Source organism: Hippopotamus amphibius, chromosome 12 (assembly GCF_030028045.1).
Source record: "Hippopotamus amphibius kiboko isolate mHipAmp2 chromosome 12, mHipAmp2.hap2, whole genome shotgun sequence".
In the NCBI taxonomy this organism is placed as follows: domain Eukaryota; kingdom Metazoa; phylum Chordata; class Mammalia; order Artiodactyla; family Hippopotamidae; genus Hippopotamus; species Hippopotamus amphibius.
In genome coordinates, this window is record NC_080197.1 from 99,538,887 (window position 1) to 99,552,768 (window position 13,882).

General features: G+C 57.0%; 1 protein-coding gene across 1 annotated transcript; it reads right to left on the minus strand.

The window, feature by feature from the left end:
• Positions 1–6,258: 6,258 nt before the first annotated feature.
• On the minus strand, positions 6,259–12,806 carry STAC3 (SH3 and cysteine rich domain 3). Its single transcript, XM_057703603.1, has 12 exons — positions 12,629–12,806; positions 11,822–11,882; positions 11,284–11,551; positions 10,958–11,055; positions 10,670–10,742; positions 9,676–9,773; positions 7,930–7,996; positions 7,710–7,759; positions 7,332–7,417; positions 7,096–7,147; positions 6,869–7,006; positions 6,259–6,691 (listed from the first exon to the last, which is right to left on the minus strand). Exons 2-12 carry the CDS (start codon positions 11,879–11,881, stop codon positions 6,593–6,595), a joined length of 1,089 nt encoding a protein of 362 aa, XP_057559586.1. The 5' UTR covers position 11,882; positions 12,629–12,806; the 3' UTR covers positions 6,259–6,592.
• Positions 12,807–13,882: the final 1,076 nt, after the last annotated feature.

The following is a 13,882-nucleotide window of genomic DNA, read 5'->3' on the forward strand; positions in this document are numbered from 1 at the left end:
CAGCCCAGCCCAGCCCTGGCCCAGCCCGGCAGCTTCATCAGACTCACCCCACCCGCCATCTCTCTCCGTACGGCAGTTCCAGGCTCGTCTGGGAAGAGACTTGTTGGGGAGCAGGGGGTTTCTGCTTGCTCTCCACTCCAAGTGGTCAGACCCTGCCTGGCCCATGGGTCATCATCATGCTTTGGGCTTTGGGCTGGTCCAGAGGAGAGGCCTCTCAGACTCTGACTCAGACGCTGATTGAGGGGGTCCAGAGGTGGGAGGAGGCACTCACCATGGGACAGGCAGACAGACTTCCAGCAAAGTGCTGGTGCGGAGTGTCCACAGGGGGGACCAGGAGGGGCCAGGGACCAGTGAGGGCATCTGTAATGCTTCCCTGACACCCTTAGAGCCACCCAGGAATGTAGCGGGTCTTGGGGGCCCTGGTTCTGTCTACCTCCACAGTATAGTGCAAAGAGGAGGGGGACAGACAGACCAACTGCACTAAAGCTGTCCCAGATGCTCTAGTCCTGGGTGGTTTCTCCAAGTGGTGTTGTGGTTCGTCTGGAACAGTGTCTGGAGGCCCGAGGAGCCAGGCATTATCTTAAATCTGGCTCAGGATAGAATAAGTCAGTTGGTTAAGTTTGGGGGCTTGAGAGATTTCCTTCCCCTGCCATCCAAGGAGGCGCTTTCTGCCTCTGCTGTGACGGAAAGAAAGAGAAAGGAGTGAAGGAAATAGCCATCGCCGAGGAAAGATAGAAAAGACGTTGAAGGAGAAAAGAGAACAAGACACAGAGACAGAAGCATAGAGCGATTGCCTCCCTTTATGTGACCAACTTGGGTGTATGCTATGTTGTCAGGGAGGCAAAGCTCACTGCCACCGTCTTTGGGGAACCAGGGTCCTAGGGACGCAGGAGCTGAACCCTAAACACATCTCCCCACTCCCCACTAACCTCCACCCTCCTTCACCCACTGCTGCCCAGGCAGCCCATCCTACAGAGCTCTCCCTCTTCTCCCCTCCAGAGCCCCCGTGGTGCCCAGGCAGGGGCGAGCTGTGTACCCACCGCTGTGCCCCTCAGAGTACCGAGAGGGAGGGGTCCCTGCCCGAGGGCCCTCCTGCTTTCGCCCCGCGCTGATACCGCCCCCGCCTCCTGCGCTGACAAGCGCGGCTGTAATTAGGCTGCGGGGTCCCGAGCTCTCCGCCTCCCTCCGGCGGATAATGAGATAAAGTGTCAGAGACACGGCGAGAACAAAGAGACAGAGACTCGGTGCTTACGTGTGTGGGGGGCGGGGGAGGAGGACTGACGGGGATGTCAGAGCCCGGAGCGCCGCAGAGCCCGGCCCTCCCTGAGCACCCACGCCTCTGGGGCCGGGTCGGGGGCTGGGGTGTCCTGTCACCTGTGCCCCTTTGCCCTCCAGTCTCTGCGACTAAAAACCACTCCTGCAGCTCGAGCTGGAGGAGGCGCACAGCTGGGCTGCACGTCTGGCCTCTGTGGCACAGTCGGGGCGCGAGGACGCCGAAAGGGGCCGCGCCTCTCCGCTTCTTGGGCCCTCGCCCTCCTGCAGGCGCCTTTCTTGTGAGCTGCAGTGACCCGGGCCTCGCGCATCCCGGACGCTCCGCCCTGCTTCTTTGCCTGGAGCCGCCGGTTACCCTCTGCTCTTGCCTCCCGGGGGCTCCTGGACACCTCACCGGCTTCTGGTGCTTGTCTCTGACCCCTGGGCTGTGACCCTGTTTCTAAGGCCCCTCTCGTCTCTGGACCGTGGTCCCTGGGGCCAAGCTGAGACGCAGAACTCCGTAGGTTCCAGGCCCCAATTTCTTCCCGCCTCCCCGCGCTTTCCCACCAGAAGGACTCGGGGCGCGCTGGCCGAGCCAACCGACGCCACCAGCTGCGGACTGGGCGTGGCCGGGGGCGGGCTGGGGTCCGGCTGGGATCGGACGCGCAACCCTAAGCCCCACCGACCCTAATCTGCGCGCCGGTGGAGCTGAACTGCGAAAGCAGCTGGACTCGGCGGGGCGGGGGGCGGCGGGCGCCCCCTGCAGGCGGAGCGGCTCCCAAGGTCTGAGGGGCGATGCCTCGGGCGCCCCCTATCGGGCCGCGCCAGTCCCGCACCCCGCGGCTTCTGAGCCAGGAGGGTCGGTCCCTTCGGCCAGCCGCTCCTGCCGCTCCCGGCGCCACGGCGGTGGGTCCCGCAGCTTCCACTCTTCTGTGGGGTGGGGGTGGGGGGCAGAGTGGAAGGAAGGGGAGGGGACGCGAAAGCTCCCACGTCGCCAGCTGCGGGCACCCCAGGTTCAGGCTGGTTCCTCTCGCCGGGCTGGGCGACCGCAGATGCCCGGGGCTCCATCTGCCCCGAGAGAGTGCTCTCTGCCCTCTGACCCTGCCTGCCCCAGCCTCTGGCTGCCCTTTGCCCCCCGCCTCTTCTTCAGGCCCTGTCTATCGCTGTCTCTCTGTTCCTTCTCATTCTTTCTCTGCAGCTCTCTTCACCTGGCTGTGTGCCCCTGCATCTTTCTCTGTGTCTCTCTCCGTTTGTCTCTCCTTGCCTCTACATCTCTCCACCTCTCTTTACAAATGCCTCTCTCTCTGTCCCTGTCTTTCTCCCCCCCTCCCCATTCCCCGGTTCTATTCCTATTCTCTGGCTTGCTGCCCCTGGGGGTCTGCAGCAGTCCAACGGGACAGCCTGGGGACACCTCGGGGCACTGCCCAGGGTCCCCTTCCCGGGTCACCTCCACACGCCCGTCACCTTGGCGCGGCTACCGTCTTCCCTCTGCAGCAGTGGGGCGTGGATGGGGCGCCAGGGAGGGAAGACGGAGTGCCCAGCATCTGCTTGGGAGCCCCGGGGCCCCTGACCCCCTCTGCCGCTATTAAGGGCGTCGGGTCCCGAGGCTCAGAGATGATCATCATTGCATCAGCCAGACAGCTGCGGAGCCTGGAGCCGCGCAGCGAACGAACCATCCAGACAAAGACGCCCGCGCCATCTGTTTATGCAAAGCGCTCTCCGCTGGGGACCCCGGCGTCCCGGTGCCTGGGCCGGCTCGGGGCACAGGGTCATGAGCCCGCTCCTGCCCGGCGCACCCGCCGCGCTACGGCTCCCCCACTCCCCAGCACCCAGAGGGGCCGCGGGGCGAGCGGAACGGAAGGGGGCGGGGGGTGTTGATGTGATTGGAGCGGACGCGGCTGTTTCTTCAATAATGGATGGAGATGATGCGGACGGCGGAGCCAAGCCCGCCGGAGAGGAGAGAGGAATAGAAATCGGGAGAGGAAGGGGCGGAGGTGGGAGACTCACCCTGGCGAGCGCACTCACCCTGCGCGCGCGCACGCACGCACACACACACACACACACACACACACACGCGTGCGTCACAGTGTCATTCGAATACACGCCGCCGCGCGGCTCACACCCAGGCACACGCCCACGCACTGTCACTGAGGCACACACACCTGCAGGCAGAGACGCCAGAGCAACACACACTCACCAGAGGCTTTTCTCGGTTCTCACACATACACGGTCCTGCAGGCAGAGGCGTACGAAAATGCCCACACGCGGGGCACGCGCAGGAGCGAAGGATGCACAGACACATAGACACATCAAAGCACATATGCACATCTGACACCCAGGGGCTAAGACAGCCAAAAATCTTAGAGCTTGGGGGTGGAGCAGAATGGGAACAAGACAGTCAGCGGCACAGACACACACCAGGGACACATACCAGGAGTAAACTCATCGACACACACACAACAGCTGGGACTCTGACAGACACCTCACACGTCCAGGGCACAGACACCCCTCCCCTCCCCCACACCCGCAGAGTCTCACACCCGCACATGCCAGAGCTGCTGCCTGTGCCCTGCCACGGTAAGGGGTGGCAGAGAGGCCACTGGGATCCCCAAAGCAGGCCTTGTTAGTCTAGCCATAGAATAAGGTTCTGATGATAGCACATGCCTGGGACTGTGGACACTGTGCCCCTGCTTGACTGCCTACAAACTTCCTTTCTTGGCCCCAGGGGCCAGGTGGTATGGACCTTAGGCCCCTCTGGCCACAGCTGACCCTGCCAGCCTCAGCAGGTGGCTGGAGGAGAGGTGGGAGAGACACAGAGGGATATTGGTAGCTGCACAGGGAGACTCCCAGGATCCCCAGCACAGCAGGGAGGCAGGCTCATCCCTGGTGCTACCCAATCTTACAACTTCAAGGGGCACTTTCTTTGCTAAGAGCCAGGTGGGAACCGGGGAAGGATAGGATGTGGGTTGTGTCCTGGACCCTAGTAACCCGGCCCCTCCTCTGGTCTGTTTTCAATTCAGTCAGCTCCTTGGCCCAGACTTATGACCTTTGCGGCCGGAGGCAGCATCATCCATCACCCAGGCGGCTGCTGGCAGGGGTGGGGGGCTTTGGGGGCTCACACAGGGCCGCTGTCCCGCCTGCCTCCCTCTCCTGAGACCTGCTCTCTGCCTGGGCCGGGGCTCAATGGTCGGGGCAGGTACTGGTGGGAGGCTGTGACCAAGGGCCTCAATTGCTGTAACTGGGCCTTGGGTCCCCACCCCTGACACCCCAGCACCCGTCCTCCGAGCTCCGCACAGCCAGCCTCCCCGCTCCTCCCGCCCTCCCTCTCTCGGGCCCTTTGCTTAATTTCCTATTAACTGCTGATAAATCCAATTAAACCACCGCTCTAATTAGGGACAGCTGCCGGCTGCAGGAGGCGGGGGAGGAGGGTGCCCCCCGAGTGTAGGGGGAGAGAACAGCAGCTCTCTCTGCTTCTCGGTACCCCCACACCAGCACTGCCGCCCAATGAGCCAGTAAATTGGTTTTGCTTCAGCACTGGGGGAGGCGCTCCCGAGGATCTTGGGGGGCTCTGGCTTTGAGCCCCTTAGACCGCTTGATGAAGAGTTGCGGCCCAAGCCCTATCCGTCCCTGCCACCCCCCTCCACCCCCGTGGCAGGGGGATCCTGAGGAGGGATGGGGGCCGGGGTTTGATGTTTGTGCGGTGGTGGAGGGCGGGCGTGTGATCCGCTCCTATTCCAGCCCAGGCGTGATTCAAGGGAGTTGCCTGCGTCTTCCGTTATGACCCCGCCGCTGCCCCCGGGCGTCCGGGACAGTCAAGGGCAAAGGGGACAGGAAGCCGAACCAGGTTCCGAGGCGAGTCTTCTAATGTGCTTCCCTCCCCCCGACACACCTCAGCCTTCTGGAAGGAAGGGGGGCGCTCCCGTCCCGGGCCCCCCTCTTCCCCAGTCCAGCTGAGCCTCTGCCCTCCCCCCGCCAGCAGCAGATGGTGCCCGGGCTCCCGCTGCCAACCTTTCTAGGCGGTGCCAACCTCAGGCCTGGCAGGCAACCGGCAAAAGAGAAGAGGCTCTCTTGACGGGCCGAGCTGACCCTCCCCCAGCCGCCGCCGAGCCCGAGACTCTCAGCCAACCCCGCTCCCGCGGCCGCCCGGGCCGCCTGTCGCCGGTGCGCGCCCAGGTCCCCGAACTCCTCGTCCCCTTCAGCTCCCTTTCCCACACCTTCCAGCTCCCCGCCACCTGCCGCCGCGGCCAGGGCCGGCGCATTTGCATATTTACATATGCTAACGCTAACATTTGCATACGGCGCGCCGCAGGGGGGCCCGCTCGGGCGGGTGAGCTGGAGGCCTCGCGCCCTCTCCCTCCGTACCTGTCGCGGAGGGCCGGGGCGGGGGCCGCGCGGGAGGGGCGACGCCCCCCGGCCTCGCTCGCGCGGCTCCCAGAGGACTCGCGGAAGTGTTGCCATGGAGACGGCACGCGCCCCACCCCCTCCCCGGCCCAGGGTCTCGGGCTCGGAGCCTCGGGTTCTCGCTCCCCCCGCCCGCCCCGCGCCGCTTCCCCGGCACCTCAGTCGAGAGCTTGCATCGCCCCCTGGCGGCCAGGCCGGGCAGTGAGCCAGGCTCGCGGATGCACGGGGCGGCCCAGCGCGAGACCGCCGAGAGCCGCAGGGGCCGGCCCTGCGCCCTGCGCCCTGCGCCCTGCGCCCTGCGCCCTGCGCCCTGCGCCCTGCGCCCTGCGCCCTGCGCCCTGCGCCCTGCGCCCTGCGCCCTGCGCCCTGCGCCCTGCGCCCTGCGCCGCGGGGCCGGGAGCCCAGTCCGGCGCCCTTTGCTTCGTGGACCACAGAGGCCTTGCCGGGCGCACGCATCTGCCTCCCCGCCTCGCAGCAGCCTCAGCCCAGGTGGGTCTCGGGTTACCCGATGGTAGCGCGGGGAGGCAGCGGGGGGAGATTCTCCACCCCTTCGCAGGCCCTCTCCTCCCTCTCCCCTCCGCCCTCGGTTAAACAGCAAACGTTTCCAACTTTTGTCAAAACTTTAATAAATTCGCAACGTTCGATGGTTCGCCTCAACACCCCCACCCCCCCATCCCCGGTCCCCGTAGTGGAGACGCTTTCTTCTTGCTCCAGATCTCAAAGGCTGGGCCCGAGGGGTGCGAGGGAGGCTGCTCCAGGCGCCAAGTATCCGACGGCCTCGGCCGGGGAGGCGGGGGGACGGGAACCGGCCCCTTCCTGGGAGCCCGGCACGTGCCGGCGGCCTTCCCACCCCTCCCCGCCCAGCGCCTTTTCCCCCAACCTCCACTGGGCCTGCCCAGAACGGGATTGGGGGGTCTTCCACCAACAGGCGTCTGCACGCCTAAATCTCCTCCAGGAAGTCGGTGGGGAACATCCCCACCTTGCGGCCGGTGTAGACCTTGACGTAGCCGCCGGCTTCATCACCTTTCTGCACCACAATCTAAAGGATTAAAGGACGAGGGAGGCGAGGAGTCAAGGGAAGACAGTAGAAGAACTGGGCAGGGGAGCCCAGAGGTATGAAGGCCCAATCTAGCCCCGTTAATGGGTTCAGATCTGCAAGGAGTGTAGTTTGCAGGGGGCCTCCGGGCCCGGGATGGAGTTAGCGCACCAGAGTTACCTGGTCCTTCTTGAGAGTGATCTGCCCTATCTCGCGGTTCCCCACGAAGGATCTCGTTACGCGGTGCACACGCTCTCCAGACCGGACTCGAATGATGAAGTTTGGAGGGAAAAATCCGACCTTCTCCCCTATTTTCCCCTAGAGGAGATGGTAGGGGGAATTAATCTCACAATCTCAGGTTCTAAACTCAACCCGCGTCCCACCCGAGCCTCAGCCATTTCTCTTACCCGCCACCACTCCTCATTGGAGTCATCAATGACTGTGATCTTCTCTCCAGGCCTGGGAGAGGAAGGAAGAGGCCTCTGAGATTTAGGGACTTACACATTCAGTCCCTCGGCTGTGCCCAGGTCCAGTCCCAAACAGGCTCCAAGCCCTGAGTCCCCCCTTTTCCTTTCCCATAGGGAACTGGGTTCTCCCCTCTTCACTCCCAGTACACCCCCACCCCAGTCCTAAGGCCTCTCACGGGAAATCCAGATCGTCCTTCTCCAGGGCTTTGAATCGATAGAGAGCCACAAAGTAATGAGATTGCTGGAAGCCGGGCTGCTTGTGCTGGGGGTGAAAGGGGGTGATGAGTCTCAGGGCTCCTCTGTCCCACACGGAGGGGCAGGAGGCCAAGGCGGGGGTATTTTACAGACACACTCCACTCCACCTCTCTTCCATGTCCCTGAGCTAAGAGGAATGTGTTGGCTGTGTGTATGTGTGAGGTGGTGGCGAAGGCGGGTTAATGACTGGAACTCATGGAGTAAGTGTGAGCTTCTGCTGAGGCCGTGAGTGGTATGAGTGTGGTTAGACCTGGGTTGGGAAGAGGACTGGGGTCCCTGTAGAGAGAAAAGATTCTCACTTTGTCATCAGGTGTCTTCTTTTCAGCTTTCTTATCCCCTTCAGGGTTTCCTGGAATGGGAAGCACCGACAAATGGTCTCTGGCTTCTGGAGGGTAGCCCTCAATTCCTTACCTTCCTGCGCCAGGGCCTCTTATCTCCAAACCTGGCCCTCCATGTCTTGTGCCACAGCTGAGCCCCAACCCTCCTCCATCTCTGTGGAAGGAGGTGGGTGTTACTCACCATCTTGGGGTTTGCCTTCCGCTGATCTAGCAGACTCTGGCTCCTCTTCCATCATGGCTGCTAGAGACTGGAGAGGGCACCAGAGTTGGGAAGATGCTGTCTTAGAAACCCATGCTTGCCCGGGCTCTCAAGTCAGGCCGGAAAACTACAGAATAGGATCTCAGGGTTGCAAGGAGCCTTGGAGGAAGTATCAGTCAACCACCTGCCAAATGCAGGGACTTCCTCTAAACATCCTGGCAGGTGACCACCTACATTGCGTTTGAATGTAGTTGACAGGAAGCTCACTACCTTGTAAAATTCACGTCCTTTACTATAATGTCTGCCCTTAAAAACCCTACAGTGTGGGGCTTCCCTGGTTGCACAGTGGTTAAGAATCTGCCTGCCAATGAAGGGGTCACAGGTTCGAGCCATGGTCTGGGAAGATCCCACATGCTGTGGGGCAACTAAGCCCGAGTGCCACAACTATTGAGCCCACGTGCCACAACGACTGAAGCCCACTTGACTAGAGCCCATGCTTCGCAACAAGAGAAGCCACAGCAATAAGAAGCCCGTGCACTGCAATGAAGAGTAGCCTCCACCCTCCACAACTACAGAAAGCCTACGCACAGCAATGAAGACCCAACACAGCCAATAAATTAAATTAAAAAAAAATACTACAGTGTGTAAGAGAAAAATGGGCAGCACAATTTTTAGAATTCCCTTAAGAGAATAGAACCCGAGTGGGCTAGCCTTTCTGGAGGCAGTCAGATCACACTGATAGTGCCTTATAAGTCATAGCTCACTCCACAGAAATCCCTAATATGCACCCAACCCCCATATCAAGTCTTTGAGGCCAGAGCTCTCGCTCTGTTTTGTGCAGCTGATTTTCTTTTTCTGATCCAAGGACATTTAGGTATTTTTCCTTACAAAATTCTGCATTATTAGTTCTTGGTCTTTCTTCTAGTCTGTAAGATTTTTGAATCTATTATTCAGTATATAAATTTTCCCTCCTAGGTTTCCCATGAACTTAATGGCATATATCATTTATATCTGCATTTGTGTCAGTGAGAAAAATGTCCATAGGTGAGGACCAAGGGCTAAATCATGTCATAAAGCATCAAAAATCTCCCTCTGGTTGAAACTCCCTAAAGGACCAGGATCCTTTGGGTGCTGTCATTCAACTAATTTTAGGAATCCATGTAACTGTAACCATTATCCACAGTAGTCCATCATTGTTGTCCAGAAAGCTGTAAGGGTAACTAACAAATTCCTTGTTGAACTGAATACAAGTCTATTGTATTACCAATCTAGTAACCCTATTACAAAAGGAAATGAAGGTGCTCTTGGCTATAAGCTTTGTGCCTCAGTTCTCTCATCTGTAGGATAAATGGGTCAGACCAGATTATCTTCATGGACCCTTGGGGGCTCTAGAATTCTCTGATTACTTGACATGACAAGTTCTCCTCCCCAAACGCAAAAGCAGAGATTTCGCCTCTGTTGCCTGGAAGTGGCAGGGGCCTGGGGCCTAGGCTTCAGTTAGTTATGATGGTTAATCTGACAATTTCAGAAGGGAGTTCCTGGAGTAAACACATGCTATGGCAGGAGTTGTTCAACTGAGGCCTTTTTAAATTGCATGCAAAAATTTGTTGGGTTATATGCAATTTTAGGGGAAGAGGATTCCTACTTCTGTCAGCTTTCCAGAGAGGAGACAGGACCTGCTCCATGGGGTCTCTGGAAGGGACCTCAGTAGGAAAATTGGGTGCTCACATTTTTCTTATCTGCCTGTCCCTTCTTCCGTTCCTTGTTTGCCATGATCACCCCAGTGCGAAGGGTTTCAAACACAGGGTCATTGCGATTGGCAGCAGCTAGTTGGAATGGGAGAAGAAAGGAGACATTACTAGGGAGGGAGAAAAAGGCTTGGAGGAAAGAGAGGCCTCCTAAGTAAGGGAGAGAGGGGACTGAGTACATACCGTGTGTGTGTGTGTGTGTGTGTGTGTGTGTGTGTGTAGACTTAGGAAAGTGTCAGCTGGGTATACATAGGTCATCAATTTATAAAGAGTTCTAAAGACATCACTGGAAATGTGATGGAGAAAAATATTTACCAGCACTCTTTCCAGGCAGAGCATTATATATCATGTTGGAAAGACAACTCTGCTGTAAGTTGCTTGGGAGTTGGGGAATGCTCAGAATCACTACTCTCCTTTGAAGGAGAGTGGTCCTTTAGCTGCTGGTTTTTGTTCTGCTAAGTGGCGTGTGCAAGCTGGGGTACTACCGCCACTGGGTTCTTCTTTTTCCATCCATGCTCCTCACAGAGTTCAGCCTCTCCTCCAAATAAATGTTGAGAAAATTGTCAATGAATACGCTTTTAAGGGTTGCCAAATTATGACTCTGCCCAGGATGCCCACAGCTCTTGGTCTGGCCCTGAGTCTGGCATTCTTCTGTAACAAGGGTGAGGGCAGTCTAGTTCACGCTTAGAAATGATTTTGCATGTGAAGAGCAGAGTTTGAAGTCAGGCAGGTGAAGTTTTCAGTCTTGGTTCTCTCTCTTCCTTACTGTATAGAGCCCTTGCTAAACCTTATCTCCCTCAGCTATAGAACAGGGGAATATTGATTTTGCATCCAAAATGGCTAAAATATTAGATTGAGTAAAACCGTGGGAAATAGAGTCTTTCTGTTTCAGAATTTGGCTTCCTGATCTGGAGATGGTGCTGAAACCATCTCTAGGCTTGCCCATTCCCTTGGGTCCAGTATGGGGCACTTACAGAGATCTTTGACACAAGCGTACTGCTGGTTGCTGTAGAGAGGGGAGCTATAGGCCCGACGGAAACCAGGGGGCTGTGGGATTGGATGGGAGAAAGCATTAGAGATAACAAGGTAGGGCCCAGAACCCCATCTCTCCCATGAATGTTTGTCCCTTCTTGGAGTAAGAGATGGGTGGAGGAAAAAAAAAGCAGGGAAATGGGTGGGATAACTTGCGGAGGGACTGGCAAGGAGGTAGCTGGCAACGTGTTCCCTCCCTTCTACTTTCTTGCTTCCCAGAGCCTACTCACGATCTTGCCGAAGCATCTCTGCATCTCCACATAGGACTGACAGTGTTCGTGGATATTAGTTTTGCAGTTCTTACAGCGAAGCCCAAATTTGTTGTTGACTTGGGAGATGGGGAGAACATGCGGGTGAGGTTCCTGATTTCCCTTCCCCCTTGTACCCCTGCTGCTACTCTAGCTCTCAGATCCCTTTTCTGCCTGGGACCCAACACTCTCAGTCTTAAAGCTACATCTTGCCACAGGCTGTCTGACATACAAACACTCCTCGCCTAAATCCTCTCCCCCACCCCCTGCCTTCGACGTCACACTCTCCATTTCCCTTCTCGACTCACGCACAATCATCCGGGCACAGACGTCACAGAACTTGGGCTTCTTGAAGAAATGGTCTTTGAATTTGTGAGGCTTATCATTAACAAGCTTAGGAGGTTCTGGGGGTGGCTCCTCCTCCTCGTCTTCTTCTTCCTCCTCTTCCTCATAGATGTAGTAGATGGGCCCACCCCCAGCTCCCACTGCCTCCCCATTGGCCTGGGGCTCTGGGGGAAGCTCCATCTCCTTTGTCCCAGGAGACTCCTTCCTGAATAACCGCTTCAGCCGCTGTAGCTGAGGGAGGGAGGGGAGTGAAGGAGACCCAATGTTAAAAGGACTGTCTTGCTTCTAGAGTAGGTAAGGCTGAAGCTAACTGTACACTTTTCCAGCCTGGGGCAAGGGGCACACCCTAGGATTAGGGGGTATCGGGGGCTGCGGGTGCTGGGGCCAGCATTATAACAGTAAATGAGTCCTATGCAAGTGAGATCAATTCAAGTACTTCTCTTCAAGGGCTGCAGCGGCTTCCCAGCTCCCCACACCCGGTGGTCAGAGGCCCAGACTCACCCCACTTTGCCGAGTCTCTGCTGGAAAGGAGGAGGACTCCAGCACCTCCTTTTCTGTCATCCTGCAAGAGGTTGGACCCCTCTGTGAAATCTAATCTCTGACTGTCATTCTTCCTTCCCTTATTCCTGTCTCTCAAAGTAGGGTGGTCCTTGAAGTGGAGGCTTTGGGAGAAATTTGGTTAAACAGAAATCCTTTCACAGGGCTTGTGAGCAGAAAGATTCCATGGAGGTCCAGAGAAAAGCCCAACAGACTTTAAAGACTTTCCCACCCAGTGCCTCAAACCAATAACCGTCCTTCTACCTTGAGGGGCAACCCCAGAGTTTGCAGCCCCAAGACAGTGCACAAGGCTGCGTGGTTTAGGGATTTTCCTACAGGTATTTTTTTTTCTCCTGGGAATCTGTAGGCAATAGAAATGTGACACATATCTTCCCAGATCCCCTTTCAAGAGGTTTAATGTGTGTGTCTACAAGCATGCAGGGAGGAATGGGCTGGGGACGTTTGTTCTCCTCTACCTCTCTCGAGCCCTGAGGGCCCAGTGCCTAGTTCCCAGCCTGCCTCAGGCCTCAGCTATTTTAAGTTTTCGGAGTAATATGAGCCTTTCCTTCCCTTACAACTCCATTCCCCTGATCCCACCCCCACCCCACCCTCTAATCCTAGCTCTTATCCTGGAGTAGAATAATAATTTCACTCCAAAAACCCAAACTACTCACAGACAAGGAGAGAAATGAAGAAGCTGAATAGCCTATGGACTGCAGAAGCTTGGGTGAGCAGTCCTGGAAATGGGAAGAGCATTTAGAGGCAACTTACGTTTGGGATTCCCTAAGTCAGTCCACAGCCTGTGGAAGAAAGAGGGAGCCCCTGGGATCTTGATGGTGGTGCTGGGGGAGGACTGGTCCTCTTCCTTGGGGGCTAAGCCCCCCCAATACCCTCTGTACTCACACCAGCTACCCAGACGATGTTTGTAGACCTCCTAGCCTCTTGCCTTGGTGTCAGAGCTGAAATGACAGGGCTGGAGGAAAGTGGACAGCTGAGCGACACAGCTGACACAGAGAAATTGGACACGGGGAGGGCTGGACCCTAACGCCTCCCATCCCCCCAGAGCTGCTGTTGCCTGCTTTTTCGTCTACGGTGTGCAGGTCAGAACTGGATAAATTCAGGAAGGGCCAGTGCCCATGTTGCATACTCATGTGGGTGATTTTTTTTTTTTCTGTCGCGCTGTGCATCTTGTGGGATCTCAGTTCCCCAACTAAGGATCCAACCCAAGCCCTTGTCAGTGAAAGCACCAAGTCCTAATCACTGGACCACCAGGGAATTCTTTCATGTGGGTGATTTTAAATAACTAAAGCTAAAGATGAATTATAAACAGGCTTCTCCATCCCCTTTTCCCAAACTCCAAGCACCTCCCCAATCTACCCTCCCTGAATGTACTCTAGGAACTAGCCTTCAACGTGTCAGCCATTGTCTTCTTGTGGCCGTGTTTTCACACCCTCAAGCATGGATCTAGCCTCCAATCGTTAGGAAGGAAAGGGCTTGGAAACTGGAGAAGAAAGGAAAATTTGAATTTTCAGAGCTCTCCCATCAGCAAAACTAGATTGCTTTCTTATCCATGGGTAGTTGGAAGGGTACCCTTGCTGCCATCCTGTAAGGGAGTGAAGAACACGTATAACTGCTTTGTTCCCTCCAGCTGCCCCCAGAGATATCCTTCCCCTGTTCCTTTAAAATCTTGTCCTCGGGGTGAAAGGAATTCTAAGAGCTGTTAAAAAAGCCAGGCTGGGACTTCCGTCTGAGGGGTTCGGGGGGGAGTGAGGGCCTGCTGATCACGTAGGGATTGTTTTGTTCACGTTGGACAGAAGGCAATAGCTGTCGCGTGGAGTTTTCATCATCTGTGAGGTGCGTCCCCTTTCCCATGGGAACTGCAAATTCTCGGAGGTGGGATGGCCAAGCCTCACGCTTCCCTCTTCATCCTGATTCCCTGATCCCATCTCCTTCCTCTGACGCCCTGGCATGTGATCTGATGGGCCAGTGAGCTACCTGGCCTTCTTCTCTCAACAGGGATGCAGC